Source organism: Odocoileus virginianus, chromosome 20 (genome assembly GCF_023699985.2).
Source record: "Odocoileus virginianus isolate 20LAN1187 ecotype Illinois chromosome 20, Ovbor_1.2, whole genome shotgun sequence".
Lineage (NCBI taxonomy): Eukaryota > Metazoa > Chordata > Mammalia > Artiodactyla > Cervidae > Odocoileus > Odocoileus virginianus.
This window is the reverse complement of record NC_069693.1, coordinates 55,063,367-55,087,588: the sequence shown is the minus strand read 5'-3', so window position 1 is coordinate 55,087,588 and position 24,222 is coordinate 55,063,367. Positions and strand designations below refer to the sequence as shown.

General features: G+C 45.4%; 1 protein-coding gene across 2 annotated transcripts in view; it reads right to left on the bottom strand.

The window, feature by feature from the left end:
- ADAMTS18 (ADAM metallopeptidase with thrombospondin type 1 motif 18) overlaps positions 1-22,845 on the bottom strand; it is a 144,979-nt gene extending 122,134 nt beyond the window's left edge. Inside the window, exons 1-3 of one of the 2 annotated variants that reach the window (XM_070451508.1) lie at positions 22,589-22,845; positions 22,403-22,493; positions 19,296-19,612 (exon numbers count right to left, since the gene is read on the bottom strand). In XM_070451508.1, the coding sequence (XP_070307609.1) occupies positions 19,296-19,612; positions 22,403-22,493; positions 22,589-22,678 (498 nt within the window). In that variant the 5' untranslated portion in view covers positions 22,679-22,845. Of the gene's footprint in view, positions 1-19,295; positions 19,613-22,402; positions 22,494-22,588 lie in introns of those variants that run through there. The other variant, XM_020915713.2, reaches the window with a different exon arrangement.
- Between the last annotated feature and the right edge of the window lie 1,377 nt (positions 22,846-24,222).

The following is a 24,222-nucleotide window of genomic DNA, read 5'->3' as shown; positions in this document are numbered from 1 at the left end:
CAATTCTTCAGCGCTCAGTTTTCTTTATAGTCCAACTCTCACATCCATATATGACTACCGAAAAACCATAGCTTTGACTATACAGATCTCTGTTGGCAAAGTAATGTCTCTGCTTTTAATATGCTGTCTAGGTTGGTCATAACTTTTCTTCTAATGAGCAAGGGTCTTTTAATTTCATGGCTGCAGTCACCATCTGCAGTAATTTCGGAGCCCCCTAAAATAAAGTCTGTCACTGTTTCCATTGTTTCCCCATCTATTTCCCATGAAGTGATGGGACCAGATGCCATGATCTTAGTTTTCTGAATGTTGAGTTTTAAGCCAACTTTTTCACTCTCCTCTTTCATCATCAAGAGGCTCTTTAGTTCTTCTTTGCTTTCTGCCATTAAGTGTGGTGTCATCTGTATATCTGAGGTTATTTTTATTTCTCCTGGCAATCTTGATTCCAGCTTGTGCTTCATCCACTCCAGCATTTCTCATGATGGACTCTGCATATAAGTTAAATAAGCAGTGTGACAACATACAGCCTTGACGTACTCCTTTCCTGATTTGGAACCAGTCTGTTGTTCTACGTCCAGTCCTAATTGTTGCTTCTTGACCTGCATACAGATTTCTCAGGAGGCAGGTCAGGTGGTCTGGTATTCCAATCTCTTTGAGAATTTTCCACAGTTTGTTATGATCCACACAGTCAAAGATTTGGCATAGTCAACAAAGCAGAAGTTTTTCTGGAACTCTCACTATTTTGATAATCCAACAGATGCTGGCAATTTGATCTCTAATTCCTCTGCCTTTTCTAAATCCAGCTTGAACATCTGTTCATGGTTCACATACTGTTAAGTCTGGCTTGGAGAATTTTGAGCATTACTTTGCTAGCATGTGAGATGAGTGCAATTGTGCAGTAGTTTGAGCATTCTTTGGCATTGCCTTTCTTTGGGATTGGAATGAAAACTGACCTTTTTCAGTCTTGTGGCCACTGCTGAATTTTCCAAATTTGCTGGCATATTGAGTGCAGCACTTTCACAGCATCATCTTTTAGGATTTGAAATAGCCCAACTGGAATTTCATCACCTTCACTAGCTTTGTTCATAGTGATGCTTCCTAAGTCCCATTTGACTTTGCATACCAGGATGTCTGGCTCTAGTGAGTGATCACACCATTGTGATTATCTGGGTCATGAAGATCTTTTTTGTACAGTTCTTCTGTGTATTCTTGCCACCTCTTCTTAATATCTTCTGCTTCTGTTAGGTGCATAACACTTCTGTCCTTTATTGAGCCTATCTTTGCATGAAATGTTCCCTTGGTATCTCTAATTTTCTTGAAGAGATCTCTAGTCTTTCCCATTCTATTGTTTTCCTCTCTTTCTTCGCATTGATCACTGAGGAATGCTTTTTTGTATATCTCCTTGGTATTGTTTGGAACTCTGCATTCAAATGGCTATATCTTTCCTTTTCTCCTTTCCCTTTTATTTCTCTTCTTTTCACAGCTATTTGTAAGGCCTCCTCAGACAGCCATTTTGCCTTTTTGCACTTCTTTTTCTTGGGGATTTTCTTGATCACTGCCTCCTGTACAATGTCACGAACCTCCATCCATAGTTCTTCAGGCACTCTATCAGATATAATTCCTTGAATCTATTTGTCGCTTCCACTGTATAATCATAAGGGATTTGATTTAGGTCATACCTGAATGGTCTAGTGGTTTTCCCTACTTTCTTCAATTTAAGTCTGAATTTGGCAATAAGGAGTCCATGATCTGAGCCACAGTCAGCTCCCAGTCTTGTTTTTGCTGACTATATAGAGCTTCTACATCTTTGGCTGCAAAGAATATAGTCAATCTGATTTTGGTGTTGACCATCTGGTGATGTCCATGTGTAGAGTCTTCCCTTGTGTTGTTGGAAGAGGGTGTTTGCTATGACCAGCGCGTTCTCTTGGCAAAAGTCTACTAGCCTTTGCCCCGCTTCATTCTGTACTCCAAGGCCAATTTGCCTGTTACTCCAGGTATTTCTTGATTTCCTACAAAAACCTCCAAGACCTTCTACACCTAACACCCAAAAAAGATGTCCTTTTCATTATAGGGTACTGGAATGCAAAAGAAGGAAGTCAAGAGATACACTATGCTACCGTGTAGAAGACAGATAACTAATGAGAACTGACTGTATAACTCAGGGAACTCTACTCAACATTCTGTGCTGATCTAAATGGGAAGGAAATGCAAGGAAGAGGAAATACGTGCATATGTGTGACTGATTCACTGTGCCATACAGCAGAAACTGACACAGCATTGTAAAGCAACTATCCTATAAAAGAAAAATAAGTCTTACCTTATTTGTACTCTCATGGTTCTTTAAACACACCTTAGCAATTACATTAACTTTGTTACCCTGCCCTTATGTGTCTATATATCCCTGCCACCAATCCTCCCCACACTGACAGCAGAATATTCTAGGATTAAAGATCTACATTATCATTTTTGTATTTTCATAATCTACGATAGGACTTAGGCACACAAAACATTCATTGGAATAAATGTTTTAGGTCAGAAGGATGGGTAGATGGGTGGAAAAGAGGAGGGAATAGAGAGAAAGAAGAAATACTAGAATAGAAAGAGAGAAGAAATACTAGCAATTCATTACTGAGAGCTAAGAATATAGGCCCCAAAGTGACCTGGACTTTGCTTACCTGGTATATTTATAAAGCGGCTGAGTAACTTAAAGAATGTTGCAAATTATATAGGACCACTGGACTATTCACTGTTAGATGAAGCGTATATTAAAAGAAGGGATGACGGAAATAGATTCAATGATCAGGTAAGCTGGTAAATCTATGTGTGTGAGAAACTTAGGCTCCTTACCTAGCATTCCAATTAAGACAGAGCTCCAGAGCACTAGCTTTGAGTCCCCTGCTTCATGCATCAAACCTGCACTGGTCATCTACTTTACATATGGTAATATACATGTTTCAACGCTACTTGCTCAAATCATCCCACCCTCACCTTCTCCCACATGGTCCAAAAGTCTGGTCTTTACATCTGTGTTGCTTTCAATGTATGGAATATGGCAAAAACCACCACAGTATTGTCAAGTTATTATCCTCCAATTAAAATTAATTAATTAATTTTTAAAAAAGAGCTCCATAACTCCCCAAGTACCTTGCCTCTCCAAGTACTAAGAAATTAATGAATAATAAATCACCCGATTCCATGCAGGTGATAGAAAGATCAAATGTATCTTTACAAGTTTCATAGATTGAATGTTGTTGCTCAGTCACAAAGTCATGTCCAGCTCTTTGCAACCCCACGAACTGAAGCAGTCCAGGCTTCCCTGTCCTTCACCATCTCCCGGAGTTTGCTCAAACTCTGGTCCATTGAGTCAGTGATGCCATCCAACCATCTCATCCCCTGTTGCCCCTTCTCCTCTTGCCCTCAACCTTTCCCAGCATCATGGTTGAAGGCACAATCACAAAACACAGAGAACATTCCCACTTCATCCCCAGAACTGCCCACTGCCCCCAACCCTATAGATCAAGAGAACACGCAGGATATTTAACTTCTGTCTAAGCTCAGCTGCAAATTCAGAAACGAATCCACATTTCTAACCTACACCTTACCCTTTAGGATGCAAGAGCCAATATTCTTATAAAGATATCTTTGTGCCAACAGTGGTCCAGCTCTTTTCAGCAGGGTAGGCTGGCATTCTGTGAAATTCAAAAGGAAATACACATTTTTAAATGTGTTTCCAGACAGTTTTTCTGCCTGGAAAGTTTTTCACTTCCCAGCCCCCATACACCATTCATATTGGTCTCCCTAGCTAAATTCCTCCAAAGTGGGTGAAGTACCTAATATTGTTATTCTTTATGGCACTGAGATCAACAAGTATACCCTGAAAAAAAAAATAGACTTACATAAATGCATTCTGTTAAAGAGGCCAGTTTGTGATAGTTTTGTATCACTGGTTCTCCCTGGTGTCCCCAGGGAATACCTGGCCGTGTCTGGAAACAGTCTTGCACACAACCAGTGGGGTACTACCAACATCTCGTGGGTAGAGGCCTGGGATACTGCTGAGAATCCTATAATGCCCAGAACTGCCCCCTCCCCACCCCTGCAGTCAGCCCCAGGATCCATCCACACCGTCAGTGGTGCCCTGAAGCCCTGGGCTAAACATCACAATTTACTGCACAACAGACAACAGTGAATATCGAAGGAGGCTTGCTGCTTCTCCTCAACACCACTATCCCACCCGCTCCATGAGTAGCTTAATGGATAATCTCAGACGCCCAGATTCTGCAGCAGGAAGGGACTTACCACGCGTTCACACCAGCTGCAAAGGAAGCCCTCTAGACATTCTCTGCCTTTGTTTTTCTTTTCTTTTTTACTGCTCTAGAAGAAATTACCACATATTTAGCAGCTTAAGAATAATCCCAATTTATTAGCTCATAGTTCTGCAAGTCAGAAGTCTGGGCACAGTGTGACTGGGTTCTAGGCTCAGGACTCCTGCCTGAGCCAGGCTGCGTTCCTTTCTCTGGGAAAGAGTCCACTTTCAAGTTCATTCAGGTGGTTGGCAGCATTCAGCCCCTTCTATTTGTACGACTGAGGCCTCGTTTCCTGGCTGGTCACCAGCTAGACGCCACGTGGTCCCCTCTGCCTCCAGAACCAGCCATGGAGAATTTTTCACATGTGAAATCCCTCTAGCTATGATGCGCTCTGACTTTCCTGACTCTGGGTGATCACAGGATAGCTCACACCTACCTAGACAATATCCCCATTGTAAGGTCAAGTGATTTGATGCCTTCATTACATCTGCAAAATCTCCTCCCAGCAGCACCTAAATTAGCACCAGTGAGCAAATCACTGGAGGGTGTGCACACAGAAGGGGCTAGGAAGCTTGGGTGCCCACTTAGAAGTCTATCTCCTGCAGGTTTTACATTTTATCATTATCTCATTTAATTCTTACAGTAACCCTTTTGAAATGGGACTAAAGGGGGCAGGGAACAATCTCTACAAGAATGACACAGCCCTGAGGGTACAACATAGCCTGGTTAGAACCAGTGAGGGCCAAGATGGCGAAAGATTCGACTTCCAGCGGAGCCTGAGCCTCATCATGGGCTTGCTGTAATATACCAGCGTGAGCTAAACAAGACACCCACCAGCGCCATGACAGCAACCAGGCCAACCAGAAAAGACCAAAGAGAGAGCACCGACCCAACTGCTTAAGGGAAATCTCTGCCCCTTTCTCCAGACAGTTGGAACAATCCTCCCAATCATTAGCCTGCGGACTTACCCAACTCATAAATGCTAACTGCTCTGTATCTCGGGGCCTCTTGCCTTCTGCGAGGGCCTACACGCTGTCTGTGGGGTGTGTATCTCCCAGGGTCGCTCTCGCCTTTTGAGATGCCCTACATTTTGTCTACGAGGTATCTCTCTAAATAAATCCACTTCTTACCTATCACTTTGTCTCTCACTGAATTCTTTCTGCGATGAGAGAAAGAACCCAAGTTTCATTAAGTCCTAAGGCCAGGTGTATGACCTTAATGAAAAGACAGTGGGTTCAAGTCCCAACCCCTGGGTTCAAGTCTGAACCTGAGGTGTACAGTTTCACTTTGAAGCTGTTGTTTTTTTCACCTCTGCTTTACAGACAAAGAAACTAGATTCTCAGATAATTTGATGATATCCCAAAGCTGGGTGAAGGATACATGGGAACTCTCTATTATCTTTGCAACTGCTTGTGAATCTAAAACTATTTCAAAATAAAGTGTATTTACAAAGGATAATTTCACCAAGATCACATTAACTCTTAAGTGAAAGAGATAAACTTCTCAAATCCCATGCATTTTAACATACCATCCTGCCTTCTTAAACTACTGCACAAAGCATTTCTAAGGTGATAGCATCTCTAAAGCCTCTGGGGACATTTATCTAGAGCAGGGGTCCTCAAACTTGACTGCACATTAGAATCAACTGGGGAGTCTTTGAAAAACTGGGGAGTATTTTAAAAACATAGGTATCTGGCCCCCATTGGCAGCCATTCTGCTTTCAATTGGATCTAGGCATTTGTAGTTTTTAAAGCTCTATATGCTAAGACTCATTGATCTTGATATTATTTTAATGACAGTGTTAAATATACACCATTAAACAGAAATTAGCATTTGCTTCACACAAATTTGCTTTCTTTTAAAGGGATTGGAATTCATCTTACTTCAATGCCTTTTACTGGAAAACAATGATTGTAAAACCCCCAGATAAGACTAAGCCTTAGGGAAATACATTAGCGTATTTAAAGAGTGAGAATGCATTTCAGCAATATTTTCTTTTGGCTGCATCTCTGTGCTGCCTAAAATAGATCTAAGCTCGACAATCAAGAGGGGAAATAAAAACTGTGTGCCTTATTCATCCACAGAGAAATTCACCTGGGGTAACTCTTCATTCACCTCCTGCAAGTGACAGAGTAAAATATGAAAGGGGGTTGAACTGTGAAGCTGCAGAATGAACCTACAGACACTGCAAGGCAGGGTGCTGTGGGAGAACTCGGTAAATCAGAGAGATAATCTCCTTTGACGAGCTTATCTCAATCCCTTTCAAGTGCCGGTTCTAAAGAAGGGTGTGCGCATAGCTGACTTCTAGTAAATTAGTGATGTGCACTTTATAATTTATACTGGAAAGCATGCCCCCTTGACTTGCAGTGGTAATAAGGGCAGATAAGATATTCCAAAGCTCAGTGGCATGAATAAGCAATCAAAAGAATTCAGCTGAACTTGAAATCCTCCCATACATCAAAGGCATCCCTTCAGGAGAGGTGAGCATGTCGTCCAGACAGAACACGCTCACCAGACTTGCATTATGGTATTTGAGTGAACGCGGCCCTATAATTGGATAGGAAAACCGTGGGAACCGACTTCCACGGGAAAGACTTGATCTAATAGAGGGGGAGCTCCTGGGTTTGTGGACAGAGATGTGCAGGAAGTCCAGGCAAATATTTTGGGTCCTGAGAGCCTTCATCTGCACTGTTACCATTATTCCTGTTTATACTTGGACTTCAGGAATTAATCAGCACCATTTTCTCCTAAACTGTTTACTGTCGACGGTGGGAAACCATGCTGTTTTACCAGCATGCATGCTCTGCTGGAGAGAACTGGCTTCCTAAGTGACTGTCTCAGGCTCATGGAAGACAAAATGAAATGAGTTCTCAGTAACCCTGCATGTTATACAACCAAGGTGAGAGTGCTATTGGGTGGATAATGTCAATATCAGCAAGTTCATCTCTGGCCATAGCTAATATCCTGCCTATGTTTGGCATCCCAGCTTTTCACAAGGTGGGTCTGTCTGTCTCTCTCATAAAATATAGAATTGCATACAACTAAGAAGACCCATACACATACATATGTTTTCAGCAACAGCAAACAAAGTAGAAACAAACATATTAATTATAGTGGTGTGATGAAATATACAGTAATTAAAAGAATGACAAGGAAGAAACTTCAAGACACATTATTTTTAGGCACTCCTTCATAAAAAAAAAAAAAAAAACTTCAGAAAAAGTATGGACTAACACAACGTATGTATATCTTAAGGCCACACACAACAGAAAGAATCAACTCTGGTTTCAAAAAGAGCTTCAAACTGACAGGTAATTGTGAAGCCCTTGGCTTGCTATGCAGCCCAGACCGCCTTCTATCCACTAATTTACATGCCAATATATAATCCAAAGTCTGATTTAGTGTTGCTTGGACACAGGGTTTGAGTGGAGCCCTCTGAGGCTTCCGGACAGGTGCGAGAGCAAATAAAGCCCAGAGCCCCACCCGCTCGTTCCCACGCATGATGTCAGTTACAACTGCGGAGTCCCTGCAAGTCACACGCAACACCAGGCCCCCAGGGCAGCATCTGAGTCACGTCTGGAATTCGGGGGTCCTGCACATGAAGTACAACAAGCAGAAGAGCCGAAAGACTGACAGAAGGAGGACGGTGATGATGGATTTGGTAGCTTGGATCCAGGCTTGCTGGAAGCTAGCCATTCCAGTGCAAGGTGGGGAGGGCAAGAGGCGGGCTGAGGAAGGGGGTCGCAGAGGGCAGAAGGGGTGAGGGGGTAGAAACAGGCAGACAGAGAAATGGAGAGACAGACAGGAGGAAGAATGAGAAGGACTGCTCCAGGGCCAAAAACATGCATTTCCTTATGCCTAACAGTTCAAGATGGAGCTTTTGTACTTGTTTCTGTATCTTGCTTCTATGATATAGAAACAAGAACCATCTGTAATTTGGATTCACCCCAGCGACCCCTGCCTGCCCCCTCGAGAGCACACACAGGCTCACGCTAGACAGAGTACCAATGACCACACTTGGAAAGTGTGATGCATTCCAAGAGCAAAAACACTTCCCAGAGGATGTCCCACTAGTCTTCCATTTCCCGCAGGCAAGCTTCTTTGCAGACTCCTTTAGGACAACGATTTATAGTCCCCAATGCCCCCTGGAACAACCTGTGAAGCTTTTCTTGCCTTTATTTAAGTGGACACCCAGGCTCTACCCAGAACCTACTGAATTTTCAGAGGTGCAGCATAAATATATGTAGGATTTTTTTTTTTTCTCTCCTGAAGTGCCCAGGTCTTTCTGAAGTATATGAAGTAAACTGTTACTTCAGACTTTGAATAGCAATATGCCAGCTGATAGTTAAATATCATAAAGGTCTCGGTCTGCGTCTTAGCTGAATCTTCTACTCTATGGCTCCAGTTTTTAAAAATTCGATATGTGCTCAATCAATATAAACTGTTGTTATTATCTAGGCTAGAACTTCCTTACCTGTGGGTGGTCAGGAGGACTGGCATTAGCCAATTCTGCTACTAATAATACCAATTTTCCATTTGATATATTATCATCACTACCCATGTTATTACTATGTGCCAGGCACTCTTTCTAGCATTGTACACAGAGCGTTATTTCTTTTGATTAAGCATCCATAACCCCCTGAAGAAGGAACTATCGTTATCCTCATTTTGACAGTGAAAAATTAAGCCCAGACAGGGTAAATAATTTGACCTGGGTCACATAGAAAAGGCCAGCACTGGGGTTTCAAAGTCAGAGCTCAAAGCCATTCCCCACTTCCCTGGTTTATCATATGTGCCTTGATCCCAGTCTTTATTGATTTCTTTGCTCCTTCCTCTTTTATTTTTTATCTTCCTCTCATTTTCTGACTTTATGTCTATATCACTGATCAAGTGGTGGCTACCTTCCCCCATAAAATCCCCAAGATTCTCACCAGTATGACTGCCAACACCCAAGGGCTCATTTCCTGTCCTCAGGAGCCTGAAAAGGCTCCAGGCCAGGAGTTTCAATGACTATTTCCTTCCTAGATCCTCTCCTAGACCGAAGTCAAGAATCATCAAGGAACTACCATGTGACCCAGCAATTCTACTCCTGAGTCTATATCTGAAAGAAACAAAAACACTAATGCAAAAAGATACATGCACCCCAATGTTTACAGTAGCACTATTTACAACTGCCAAGATGTGGAAGCAGTCTAAGTGTCCAAAATGATGACTGGATAAAGAAGATGCACGTGTGTGTATGCGTGTGTATATACATACATACACACACATATAAACACACAATGGAATGCTTTTCAAAAAAAATGAAAGTTTGCTACTTGTAGCAACATGGATGAACTTAGAGGGTATTACGCCTAGTGAAGTAAGACAAAGACAAATACTCTATGATATCACAAGAGGGAATCTGAAAAAATACAAAAAACTAGTGAAAATCAAAAAAGAAGCAGGCTCACAGATATAGAGAACAAGGTGTAGTCATCAGTGGTGGGGGAGGGCAATGATGGGGAAGGGGCGTGAGAGGTACAAGCTCTTATGTATGAAAGTAGCTGCAAGGATATATTGCACAACATAGGCAATGGAGCCATATAGCCTTTTAAAATTGTGAATCACTATGTTACACACCTGTAACTTTATAATATTGTTCACCAGTGTGAGTGTTATTCGCGCAGTTGTGTCTGACTCTCTGGGACCCCACGGACTGTAGCCTGCCAGTCTCCCATGAAGACAAGGGGAGAAGACAGCCATCAACAAGTCAAGGACAGAGGCCTCAAGAAAAATCAACCCCATTGACACCTTGATCTCAGATTTCTGCCATCCAAACTTTATTAAGCCCCTCTGTCTGTGATTGTTTGTTATGGTAGCCCATGGTGTTTAGTCTGTAAGTCATGTCCGACTCTTTTGCAGCCCCATGAACTGTACCCCACCAGTCTCCTCTGTCCATAGGATTTCCCAGGCAAGAATACTGGAGTGGGTTGCCTCTCCCTTCTCCAGGGGATCTTCCTGACCCAGGGATCGAACCCAGATCTCTCGCACTGCAGGCCGAGTCGTCACCATCTGAACCAAAGGGAAGCCCACTGTACACCAACTACAACTCAATTAAAAAAGCAAGCAACAACTAAAAGAAGAGTAACTGAGGAAGGAATTCATCATAGATCACCACAATCCTGAGAGAGAGAGAAACAGTCACCATTGCCCACTTTACAGATGCAAAAACTGAGGCACAGCACCCAAGATTCACAGTTCTGGTGCTTGGGAGACTGAAGCTCAGCAGCCATGCTTCAATAGGCTGAACACACAGGGAGGAAGGATCAGCCTTTTGCTTTCCCATGAGAGCACCCTTCATCAGCCTGGGGATCCTGCTCCCTGGCAAGAACCTTGGCAATTAAAAAAAAGGAGACTGGCTGGCATTTTGCAAAAAGTGCTGTTCTGAGCAAATTATCATCTTCACAAACCATGCCTGAAGAGGGCCTATAGAAAAGAGGCAAACAAAAATCTTTTTACCATTGATGAAACAAGTCAAAATCTAAGAAAACATCTCTGACTTGGGTCAGCCTGTGTTCAAAAACTTGTAAATAGAACCCAGTCTAATCCTTAATTTCACGTGATGCTCTCAAGTGACTGAAAAGTTCCAAGCGGGTGTGTGTCAGGCAGCAAACCTCTGCTGGTTAACGAGGCCTCCCAAAGCAAAAGAGTCTCTGCTTTCTTTCTGCCTGTCTGGACTAAGGTCATTTAACTTCAGCCCTTTGATGAATGGAAATCAGCTTTCTAAAGACTACCGGGCAGCCAGCGACCAGCAACAGCGGAGCTGAGTCATAAAATACTTCTGAAAAAGAGCGAGATCAAAGTGTCCCCATTGAAATCCAATTGCTTCCAAAGCTCCTTGCAGGGACCCAGGCTCTCCAAAGAATGGTCCCTTCAGTCATAGTCCAAAAAGACCACCACCAGGAAAGAGACAATGGGAAAGAGAGGGCAGCCAGCCATGGAGGAGAAACGCCACTCACAGTTTAATGGCTGGGGACAAAGCAGCAAGAAACGAAAACCAAGTGACGAAATCGGAACCAAGGCTGGAGGGACCCTGTGGTACCCACTCCACTCTGAGCCCCTGATGTGATGCTGAGGCTAGAGCCTAATCTGAAACTGGATAGAAGATGCCAGAGGAACTGCACAGCTCTCTACCATTCTTGCCAGCCAGGTCCGCAGCGGAGGTGATTAATCAGAGGTAAACGATAAATGCAATACAGGTAGCATCTTTGCATGCCTCTTCCCTGGACCTTCATGTAGTGAATGGAGCTGAGTCTCCAGACTTCTCAATCAAGAGGTGCATTTTTGCAACTGGAAGACATAGTAACTGGATTTATAAGGTACTATTCAAGGGCAAATCATCTTAGACCTAATGATTCCTCTTCCATGGTGAAGCCTGAAACCCTGGCAAGTTGTTGATGGAAGTGTAGCTTAAAGGGGAGGTGGGCGGGGAAGTCATCAAGTTCGTCAAAATTTGACCTCTTGGAGCTGCACCATGCATGTGAGCATATTAAAGGTGAGAAATGTGTGAGAGCAAGGACATCTGCTTAATTAAAGTTTCCGGAACCTTATGGGAATGTATGGCCATGAAAGCACTCATGGGGTCATTAAACCCTTTTATGCCTCAACACCTCTTAAGAGTCAGAAATCAAAACATAATATTATAGTATCTCTTTTAGGAATCATTGCTTTGGTGATTTTCTTGCCACTGAGTGTTAGTTGCTTAGTCCTGCCCGACTTTTTGTGACCCCATGGACTATAACCAGCCAGGCTCCTCCGTCCATGGACTTCTCCCGGCAAGAATACTGGAGTGGGTTGCCATTCCCTTCTCCAGGGGGTCTCCCTGACCCAGTGTCTCCTGCATCACAGCACATTCTTTACCATCGAGTTACCAGAGAAGTCTATTAGACTATGAAGAGAGGTTCCCTGAAAAAGAGGTTCCATGATCAAATTAGTTGGGGAAACTTTTAAAAAGAGTTAAGCAAAATCTATAACATATGGCATTTCTGAGTTGTTAACATGCTAATCCAAAACCACACTCCATGAACCATTTGTTCCAGGGCTCTGTTGAATCACAGCTTAATTCAAAATAAAATAGCAATTTCTGGGTCTCACATCTCCACTCCATTTCTTGCTATGAAGCAGAATATAGCATCTACCTTTTTTCCGCCTGGGGCATGCAGGATCTCAGTTCTCAAACCCACGACCCCTGCAGGGGAAGCAAGGAGTCTTAACCACTGGACCATCAGGGAAGTTCTCACAGCATTCCCTTTGCTTGCAGCTTTCTCCACCCTGTGCTCCCAACAGTGCCTGACGTAACAGAAGTTCATCAATAATTGAATGACATAATCTTTCAATGTCTCTTTCCAGTCAGTTCTCCAAATACGACACTTCTACTAAGTTTCAGAAACAGGCTCACTCTGTCAGACCAACAGCAAATGTACAATTTGCTTACAGTGTTCAATGTCTTAACCCAATGGTTCTCTCATGTTAGTATGTATTAGAGTCATTTGGAGAATTAAAAAACACATATTCCTGGGTCCAGCCTCATTGACCTTCTGTTATACATAAAAGACATTGAAATATTCAATACCTCAAGTGAAGCTGGGGCTTCCCCGGTGGCTTAGTGGTAAAGAATCTACCAGCAATACAAGAGAGGCAGAAGACATGGGTTTGAGTCCTGGGTTGGGAAGATCCCCTGGAGGAGGAAATGGCAACTCACTCCAGTATTCTTGCCCGGGAAAGTCCGTGGACAGAAGAAGCTGGTGGGCCACAGTCCATAGGGTCGCAAAGAGTCAGACATGACTGCGCACACGCATGCAAGTGAAGCTAATATAGCTGATCACACTCTGAAAATTATTGTCTTCCTGAAAAAAAAAGCAAAAAGTTCCACTTTTGGGGGCAGATCCATATCTTAGATCTCCTCATATGCAGGAAGAAAGACAGGTTTCTCCTACCATCCCAGAAAACAAAATTGAGACACACAGATGAAAGTCATAAGAAGGTAGGTTGAATGTAGTTCAACATTAAGATGAAGGGTCTCCTGACAACGAATGGGCTTCCTGGATATGATAAGCATTTCATCTAAGTGGTACTCAGGGGAAGCTGGGTATAGTGCAAAGCATGTGCATGGCAGAGAGTGATTAGATCCAGTTCATCTGCAACCCTGAGATTCTAGGACACAGTTTTGCAAACTCAGATAATGTTCACAGGCTGTAGGGCCACCACGTGTAGGGGGCAGTGGTGGGCTGGAGAGAGTTAGATCCTGCTGAAATTCAAAATTTAAAAAACCACCACCTCCAGAAATAATGGTAGGCAGGATTCACAAATAGAAGTTTGCAACTCCTATTTGATGGGCTATTCCAAGTAAATAAGAATTGATACTTTCAAACTGTGGTGCTGGAGAAGACTCTTGACAGTCTCTTGGACAGCAAGAGATTAAACCAGTCAACCCTACAGGAAATCAACCCTGAATATTCATTGGAAGGACTGATGCTGAAGCTCCAATACTTTGGCCACCTGATGCAAAGAGCCAACTCATTGGAAAAGACCCTGATGCTGGGAAAGAATGAAGGCAAAAGGAGAAGGGGGCAACAGAGGATGAGATGTTTAGATGGCATCATGGACTCAATGGATATGAATTTGAGCAAGCTCTGGGAGATAGTGAAAGACAGGGGAGCCTGGTGTGCTGCAGTTCATGAGGTCACAGAGAGCTGGACGTGACAGCAACTGAACAACAACAAACTGCCTACTTCTGAATAAAATGAGATCTATCATGGGGGAATGGCAGCCCACTCCAGTAGGCTGGAGAATTCCATGGATGGAGGAACCTGGTAGGCTATAATCCATGGGGTCTCAAAGAGTCTGACACGACTGAGCGACTTCACTCACTATCATGCAGGGCAGGTACATTTTAAGAGAATATTTTGAACAGAATTTAATTGTGAATTATTAAATTCCCTGCTTGAGAAATCCTAACTGGAGTAGGTACACATGCATATATATTCATATATATTTCACTGTTAAAATCTCTGGGCTTCCCTGGTGGCTCAGTAGTAAAGAATCCGCCTGCCAATGCAAGTTCAGTCCTTGAGTTGGGAAGAGCCCCTGGAGGAGGAAAATGCATTCCACTCCAGTATTCTTTCTGGGAAAATTCCACGGACAGAGGAGTCTCGTGGGGTCCATGGGGTCACACAAGAGTTGGACAGGACTGAGCAAGTGCGTGCGTGCGTACACACACACATACACACACACACACACACACTCTAACCCTTCCACCCTTTCTAAGCCACTCCCGAGATTTCCCTAGCCATCAAGATGATGGTTAGCCTTCCAGTCAGTATTCTGTTACCTAAAGGTGACTTCTTACTTTTTTTAATACACACTGATGCATACTAGGAAGTTGCCAGCACCTTGAAAGTCATTCTGTCGCCAGTTGTCCAGCCTCACTCTGGGTGAAACTCTGACGTAGACATTTCAGACATTTCATCTCTCTGTCTCCTTGGTGACCCCTCAGCTGGAGCCTCAAGTCATCTTCCAGTGCTCACTATTGCCCCTCAATAGTGCTTCATATGCAGATCGGTGCACTGTTAGAGGTGCATAGCCATGCTATCAAAGATAAGTCGGCAAAGGTGCTTTTGCTCAGAATTCTTGTTTCTATTCACAAAGAAAGGGAAAAGCAGCACAATTTGGGCTGAAGACACTTGCAGAAATGCCCCACTTTCAAAAGCTGGCTTTACACCACTTTGCTTTTACAAAAGATGTTAAAAAACAAAAAAACTCAGAGCAAAAATGGCGATGAATGTTCATCTGTTGGTTTTCCAGTGAGCCCTTACAGAGGCAGCACTCACCCCCAGCAGGGGAAGTAGCACCACCAGGTCCCCTCCAGGAACTGCGCTCAGCACCTGTGCATCAAGCTACTGTAGCTCTGAGCTGCGTCTGTGAGCCGTTGTGCTCCATGCCAGTTTATTCTGTGCACTCACTGCCAAGATGTGTCCTAAAGTAACTGCTTCTTTGCTTTTGTCATTTTGGCTAACAGAAGGCTTCATAGGAAGACTCTACTTTCAGATAACAGAGAAACTTATATACTATTGCTTGTCCATATATGATATATTAATAGAGCATAAAAGAGGGTATAGAAGTGGCCAGTAGGCATAAGAAAGGATTCGACTTCATTATCCACCAGAACAATTCAAACGAAACCCATAATGTGGTACTGCTTCACATCCATCAATGGGGGTGGCTAAAATGGAAAAGAGATAATAGCAAGTGTTGATAAGGATCTGAAGCAACTGGAACTCTCATACACTGCTGATGACAGCGTCAATTAGTTCAACCACTCTGAAAAGCTGTTCGGCAGAATCTAGCAAAGGAGAACATATATATTTTACCCTATGACCCGGAAACTTCAGTCTTCAGTATTTCAAACAGAATGTGTCTGTAAGCTTACCAAAAGGCAGAGATAAGAATGTTTGGTAGTACTTCTCACAACAGCCCCTAACTGGAAACAATTTCAACAACCACTAACAATTAGAAACAACGTGGAACATTCATACAGAGGAATATTGTATGACCCTCTCTCAAGTAAAATTTTTTTAAATAGATGAAATCAAGCTATGTTACAAATTAGGATAGTGGTTACTTCTGGTGGGCAGTGACTGGAAAGGGATGAGGAATGGGGGATGGTCTTTCCAGGCACTGGTAATGTCCTCTTTGATCTGGATGTTGGTTACAGGGATGCAAACTTTGTGAAAATTCATTAGGCTGTACACCATGATTTTTGCACTTTTCTGTATATATACAATAGAAGTTACAAAAATTAATACAGAGCAGTATCTCAGCTTTTTCACTTGAGGTTTGATCCTCTTCCCTGTGTTATTTTTCTTTTTGTTTGATTAAGGATGGCTGTATGGGTTTATATCTTGCAGTTCTTGGCGGGGATGTGGGGAGGTGTGTGATGCAAGAGAGATAAGCTTGATACCTTCCCCACCCCACCTAGTGGGCCCTGATGGGGTAAACCAACTGATAATTAGACTCAGGTGCCTAGAGATGGCAGGAGTCTTAGAAATCACTTCACATGGTTCAGGAGAGGAAATCAAGGCCCAGAGAAATAAAGTTAATTAAGTATATGTGGCTGGTTTGTTGAAAAACAGAAACAGAATGTGAAGTCCATGGTTTCAACTTGTACTGGCCTTATAAAAAAAGAGTGAAATAATGCCCCTTGCAGCAATAGAGATGGACCTAGTGATGAGCATATTAAATGAAGTCAGAAAGAGAAAGGCAAATGTCATATGATGTCACTTATATGTGGAGTCTAAAATGATACAAACAAACTTATTTCCAAGACTCACAGACTTGGAAAACAAATTTATGATTACCACAGTGGAAAGGTGTGGGGGAGGGGTGGGGATAAATTAGGAGTTTGAGATTTACATGTATATACTACTATGTATGAAACAGATAACAAGGACCTCCTGTATAACACGGGCAACTCTACTCAATATTCTGTGATAACCTATATGGGAAAAAAATCTGAAAAAGAATGGATCATACATATACATATAACTCAGTCACTTTTCTGTACACCTGAAATACAACATTGAAAATCACATTATAGTCCAAGGGGACAACAGAGGATCAGATGGTTGGATGGCATCACTGACTCGATGAACATGAGTCTGAGCAAGCTCCGGGAGTTGGTGATGAACAGGGAAGCCTGGCGTGCTGCAGTCCATGGGGTTGCAAAGAGTTGGAGACAACTGAGTGACTGAACTGAACACATAAAAATTGAATTAAAAAATAAAAACAAACAAAAATCAGATTGGTATGCACAGAAAAAAATGTATGGGCTTCCCAGGTGGTACAATGGTAAAGATTAGGAGTTTGCGATTAACATATATACACTTCTATGCATAAAATAGGTAATCAAAAAGGACCTACTGTATAGCATAGGCAACTCGACTCAATATTCTGTGATAACCTATATGGGAAAAAATCTGAAAAAGAAAGTGTGTGTATATGTATATGTGTGTGTGTGTGTGTATATATATATATATATATATATATATATATATATATAAACTCAATCACTTTGCTATACACCTGAAACTAACACAACATTGGTAAATCAAACTATTGTCCAATATAAAATAAAAATCAAATTGAAAACATAAAAACAAACAAAATCAGACTGGCATGCAGAGAAAAACTGTATATTGGCCTTATACACAGGCAGATGTGGTTGCCAATGACTTCTTTCACTTCCATCCCAGAGATGAAACTGTGTAGCCTGCCTCATTCTACATATGAAGTAGCTCTTTGTTCCCTGTTCTAAAGTGAATCTCCTTCTTAGGAGAAATAACCCAGCATCTATGAATATGGGATTAGATGATCAGGGTCAGATTTCCTATCACTCATAGACGGTGGAATCCTGAGCTCATCCAACGTGAGGAGACTAAGTGCCTTCTGAGAACTGCTGCAGCTCTTTGCATGTAGGAAGTCATGTCACCCCCACAGCCCTGCAGTGTAAACCTTCGTGCGATTCCCACTGCAGAGATAAAGACGCTAAGACACAGGGAGGTTTGTAGCTTGCCCAAGGTCCTTCCAGTAAGGGCTAGTGTGAAGATGACCTTGGACAGACTGCTCCGAACCACTGGGTTATGTGCAATGGGGTGGTTTAAGCCACTGTGATGGAGGGCCTGACCTCCTTCTGAAGATGTCAGGATACTGAAATAGAAGAGAGGAGGGTGCTCCCAAAAGATCAGGAGACTCATCGCCACCAAAGCAACAAACCAGCCAACACAAGATATAGTCATGGGTGCGGGCACTCCCATGGGTGTGTGTGTGTAAGCAGGTGAGAATATGTAGGTCACCAGTAAGCCATGTTGTTCATTTAAACAGATGCAGCTTAGTTGAGGACTGTTAAATCTTTGCTTCACTCTATAAAGACCATACCAAAACATTGTAACTCTGATTCGACGAACCCTTTTAGTGATGTGTCAAGCCACAACATGAGGGAAAAAAGTTATGTAATAAAGTTTCAGCTAGCCAAGAATATGGAAGTCCTCATTCACCAGCGCCTAAGCCCCACCCTCTTGCTCGGTCAGAGTGTATCATGTATATTATTAACTACATCCTGAATTGAGCTTTCCTCCCGTTTCCCTTCTTCTAGCCACACCAGAGCGAGACCACTGTGTGTCTCCACACACACACACACACACACACACACACACACACTCACTGTTCTGTCAGTTACAGACACTTCCCAACAGCAACACAAGATGGCATCAACCCAGATGGCCATTTACCGGAGCACAGATGCCTGAATCCTGAGACAAGAATCGTTTATACCAATATTACAGTCTCGAGCTCAACAGTGAGGACTATACAGGAGGCAATAACGCTTGTGCCGAATGCTTTCAAATGCCTTTCTCTCCTGGATGTCACACTTCCCCCCACCAGCCCCCAAACACACCGCATCACATTCTAAAAGGATGTCTTACTTGAGCAGGACAACACTAAGAGATTAGTGGAAAGAAAACAAGAGGCCTCCCTTCCAGAGGGAAGGTCAGGCTGCTCAGGGCTGTGAATGTACTCCTGCATTAAATAACAGTTTCCCCTGTGTCAGAACACTGTAGAGGCACGCAGCTTGTTAGATTTATATAAAGCCTGGTCTCTCAAGACTTTCCAAAGCGAATGGCATCCATCAAATTAATTTCCTCAGGGATCGTCTCAAACATGGAGAATGAAGAGGCCCAGACCAATAAACATCAAAAGAAACTTCTTAAATGGTAATTGAAGTTCTCTTAGATTTTCTTTTTCTGGGAGCAGCTTAGATTAATTCAGCTGAGAAGATTCTACGTATCAGAGCTGACAGTGTGAATATGTAGAGCTGGCTGCAAGAGCTTGGTATTACAGACGTCTGTTCATTCCAATTACACAAAACACTGGCGAGAGGGAGGCGGGGGTGCTTACCAAGCCGGCGCACGTAGACACCGCCACGGAGGACGAGCTGTCGTTTCTGATAAATCCCTGATAGAAACATCTCGGCACCGCGGGTTCCCGAGTCTCTGAGGCACCATCTTTCCCAAGTACCTGGACAATAAAGTGACTGCTCAAGATCGCCGAGGGCTTAAGTTCTAAGTGTAGTTCCTGTCCAAATGCTGAAAATCGGTAATGCAGCGAGCTGCTGGCACTCTGCGCCGACCGCTTTTTCCTGCCGTTGTGCAAAATGTCGTGGGAAATATATGACCCGCCTGAGTCCACTTCTACTGGCGTGACAAAGACGTAATCTGCAATGGGAAAGGTTTGGCTGTCAGCACCCGAGCCCAGGACGCCCCGGGGGCCCCTTTCCCACAGGCTGGCAGTGAGCAATGCACAGCTGAAAGATATTTGTCTCCACTGCCATGCACCTAGACGATATATCACTCAGAGCAGCTCATGACATGGAGAATTTTGTGATCTTGACAATTAGCTCCACCACAGTCATTCCTCCAGAAACTAAAAGTCAAGCACCGTCTTGCTGAACGCCAAGAATGTTCGTGGAAACGCCACGACTTTCACGGTCTGCAGAGAGAGGTGGACTCTTTATATGTCCGTCATGGAGTCATCCACACATCAAAGTTACAATATTATAACCATGAAGCCATAAAGTCAAAGAAAGGAACTTTCCCCCAAGATGATACCTCTGTGTTTAAACTACATTGGGAGCATTTGTGTGTGGGTGTGGGTGGGTGGGGGGTGGGGGGTGGTGGGGATGGACAGAGCTTAAATTTCAAATATAACTCATGGAGCTGAGTAACTTGAGATGAAATCTCAGGTAATTAACAAGTAACTGCCGTTTTATGCTTCAAATATTAATTATACGTGATAATAAAACTCCAGCACTCATATCGCTGAATGTTTTACAGAGAGCTTTCCCTGGGACAATTCCATTTAATGGTAAGCATAAAATAGAGTGGATACATAAAAACGCCTCGGAATTGTCAGGACTTCCTTCTACAGTCTGATGTTGAAAACTGCTCAGACATGTTGGTGGGGGCGTGTCAGATCAGGGGACACCTGGAGAGACGTGTTTAAAAATACCTTCCCCGTTGCTCCCTAGAGCAGCACTAATTGCTGCCTGTCCCGGAGAGCAGAAGTTAAACAACAATTTGCTGCTTGAAAAAAACGAGGCCAGCACACTGTTTTCTATCACAGGACATTGAAACTGAAAAGTATCGTCCACAAAGTGACTTGGAATATGCCCTCTGCGCATTAAAAAACACTCTGTGTTTCCACTTTCTAGGCACAGAATGGGAAACTAATTTGGATAGTGTTTAGAAAGATTCCAAATAACTAAGAGGCATCTCTGAGTCACTTGGGTCCTTGGTTACTGGAGAAGGAAAAGCAAGAGGAATTTCCCTTTTCCCAAAATAGTCAACAACTGAAAAGAAAGAAGAGAGTGAACAGAAGCCCTGTAGCTAGCAGGGATCAATGAGTGATATTCTATTTGGTCCTACATTTGGATTTAAAAAAAATCCCAATATGGCAATTTTCAACGGTGCTCTTCTGTATATGAATCATCTGAGACTCAAACTGCTTGAGAAACTCCTTCTTACAATGTTCTTGCCATCGTCCCCATTTTTTCTTCACTTCTTTAACTGGAAATACTATCTAATTGACATGCGTATTAAAAACAAATAAAAAAATGTTTTTCTCTTAACCTTAAAAAATTGAGCAGCACACAGACCACTTCTCTTCAACACCTACTATGTTGTTTTCTGCGAACAAGGCTTTTTGATGAAACACAGCAAGAAGACACCTCCTCCCTCCCCCAGGCTAAAACCTAATTGTCAAAATCACACATGCTCCAGTCTCTATGCTACATCGATTCTTACCTGCTTGTGCAAAGCCTTCTGAAGCTCTGCCTGGTCTTAGCTGGGAGGACACGCAGAAGCCTTATCCAGCCAGCCTTCCTGGAATCAGCCTGCAAAGCCCCTACCCAGACACCTGCTACTGGCTTGTTTGCAAAGGGAGGATGGACCAGTGGGCTGATGGCAATATTCAGTGGCTGATGGGAAGAGGGCCACTCAGAGCCCCTGCAGTGAGCGATCTGATTAATCAGCCCAAGGGCTGCCTAACAGGAGGTGCTTACAGGTGGCAATTGGAATGGAGGGGATCTCAAGCCCTTTGGCCCTGATGAAACAATGAGGGGTTGTTTTAGAAACTGGAGCCAGCTTTTCTGGTTGGATGAATGGTGAATTTCTCAAGGGCAAATTCCTGGCTCTCCTGGGTCCCCTCACTCACCCACTCCTGGGTGGCACGGCCTTTTCCACGAATCCCCGAGAGGAGGAGATAAGGCCGCGCAAGGCTGAAAAAGTGATAGAACCCCAGCTGGACATCAAGGTCTTGCTATAGAAACCTTGGGTCAGGAATTAGCTCTTCTCCAGCCGCTGATGGGACAATGGAAACAAGGATTTTCCTTCCAGGTGCCAGGGAGAAGTTAATAAATAACAAGGAAAGCATGTTCTGGATGTTTGCAGCCAGGAAACCTCAGAAGAGGTGCCCCCCCTCCCCCACACCCCCAGAGAAGCTACTTGCTTTCCTCTGGTGATCTTTGGGAATCAATGATACAAGAGAAGAGAACAGGGAGCAAGAAGATGGGAAAGGGATAAAAGGAACAGGAGTGGAGAGGTGAGGGAGGGAAGCTGGGGGAGAGGGGACGTGTTCTTTCTCGAAAGAAGAAGGAAATGAAGACAGTGCCTCTTGATATCAGCCACCTGGTCAACGTCCATTCACTTCCTAATTTCTCACGGCAGCACAGTTGTGTTTTTTTGCTTTTTGTTTTTTTAGGGAAAGGGGGAAAGGCCTGTTTTCTCCTTTATGCGACTTGCAGCTTGAGGCCCTGATTCCCATGATAAAATCAAAGTCCTGGCCACATCCCCCCTCTCCAAACAGGCCCCGTGTATCCAGGACACGCGCACACCTGCCACGTGGGGGAGAGGTGGGGAGTTCTTCTACCTCGTCTCTCTTTGGAAGGAAAGAAGGGACAAAGTGCCTGGAGGAGCTCTTCTGGGGGCGGGGAGGGGGCGAATACGAACCCTGGTTTAATCCGCTGCCGTCCCCGCCGCGGCTGTCACTGGCTAAGGCTGCGGCGACCGACGCGCAGCAGAGGCAGCACAGCTGGAGCGCCTGCAAAGGAAAAAGTGACCCCGCGCGTTGAGGGCGCGGCGGGGCCGGCGTCCCGGGCCCCCCCGCCGGCGGCGCGCCCCTCGCCCGGCACCTGCCTTAGCCACGCGCCCGCGCCCGGCCGGCCCCCACGGCGGGCCCGAGCGGGCGGCGGGGAGGGCGCACGCGAGCAGGAGGGCGCACTCCATGGTCAGGGGCCGGCGCGGCGGCTGCGGGCGGCGCGCATTCTCCCCGCCGCCCCGGAGCGCGGCGCTCCAGGTGCGGCGCCAGGTGGGAGCCGCCGTCGCCGCTCACATCGCGGGCCGGGCGCCCCGGGACTCCTCGGCTGCGGCTCCCGGCGCCCGCGCGCCTGCCCGCCCGCCGGTGCCGGCTCGCGCCGCGCCGCCTGCTCCTCCCGGGGGCGCCCCGGAGCCGGGGCGGGCGCGCGCCTCGGAGCGCAGGCGGCCGGGGCGCTGTGTCCGCGCCCGCCCTGCGGTCCGCGCGTCGCTCTCAGTCGGGGTGAGCGTCTGAGGCTCCCGGGGCCAGCAGCGCCAGCTGGCTCCCCCGGCGCGCCGGAGCCGAGCGCCCGCCTCTCCACCGCACGGTGATTGGCGACCAGCGGCTCCCGGGCTCGTCCGAGCCCCCGGGCTGGTGCGAGGGCGTGGGATTCCCCGCTCCGACTCCGAGGGAGGGGGCGCAGGGGGAGGGGAGGCTGGGGGGAGGGAGGGGGAGGAGGGACCGGCCGCCCAGGGAGGGAGGGGAGCGCCCTGGGCCAGGCTGGGAGAGCGTCACCGGAGCGCGAGGACCCGCGAGCCGAGCGCGGGGAGGGGGCCGTTCAGGTGAGGGGCGCCACTCCTCGGGCTGCCTGTGCAGACGTCTCCTTTGCAAGTCTCCTGGCAAGACAGCCCAGGTACGGAGTGTCCTCAGCGCCTCCACAGGGCCAGGGACCGTCCCCGCTTCATCAGAGGTGGGACCCCTTGATGGGGACGGGGAACGCCCAGCTAGGTGCACGATGGCCTCGCTCACCCAAGGAGCAGTCCCGGTAACTCACATCTCCGGCCGCCTGGAGGGCCGCAAGCAAGACCCTTGTAGAGGCTGCGGCGTGTGAAAGCCCAGGCTGGCCGGCCGTGGCCTCGCCTCTACCAGTGACCGCGTTTCCAGTTCCTCAGCGCGGCCCCGGCCCCCACAGCCTCCGAAATGCGCCGCTGCCTTCACCATGGAAGCACAGCCCCTCGGCGCATTGCCTGTCGTGTACTCACCACACTTATCTGATCTTTCGATCCCCACCGTTGGCAGGGATAACAAAATATATCCTCTTCACAGGCTAATGGAAAAGACCCTCAAGGGGTAACTCAACCATCCGAGAACAAAAATGATCACAGAGACCCTACAGAAAAAGAATGGGCCCCTCGATTAGAAAGAAGACTAGCAGAATCTAATGTAGTTAGGGGATGGGGGAGAGCTCAGACTCTGTGTGTGACCGTGTGTAAGATGTCTGTGAGGAGCTGACATTTCAAGTAAGACCAAAGAGCAGTTTTATAAAGAAAGAGAGGAGTGCTGTCTTGCGCGTCAGGGATTGGAGCCCAGCTTAAGAGAAGGTCCCCAAGTAGGAAATGCCATGGCTGGCCAGGTGGCGCTAGTGGTAAAGAACTGGCCTGCCAGTGCTGGAGACGTAAGAGACCTGGGTTCCATCCCTGGGTGGGGAAGAACCCCTGGAGGCGGAAATGGCAACCCACTCCATATTCTTGCCTGG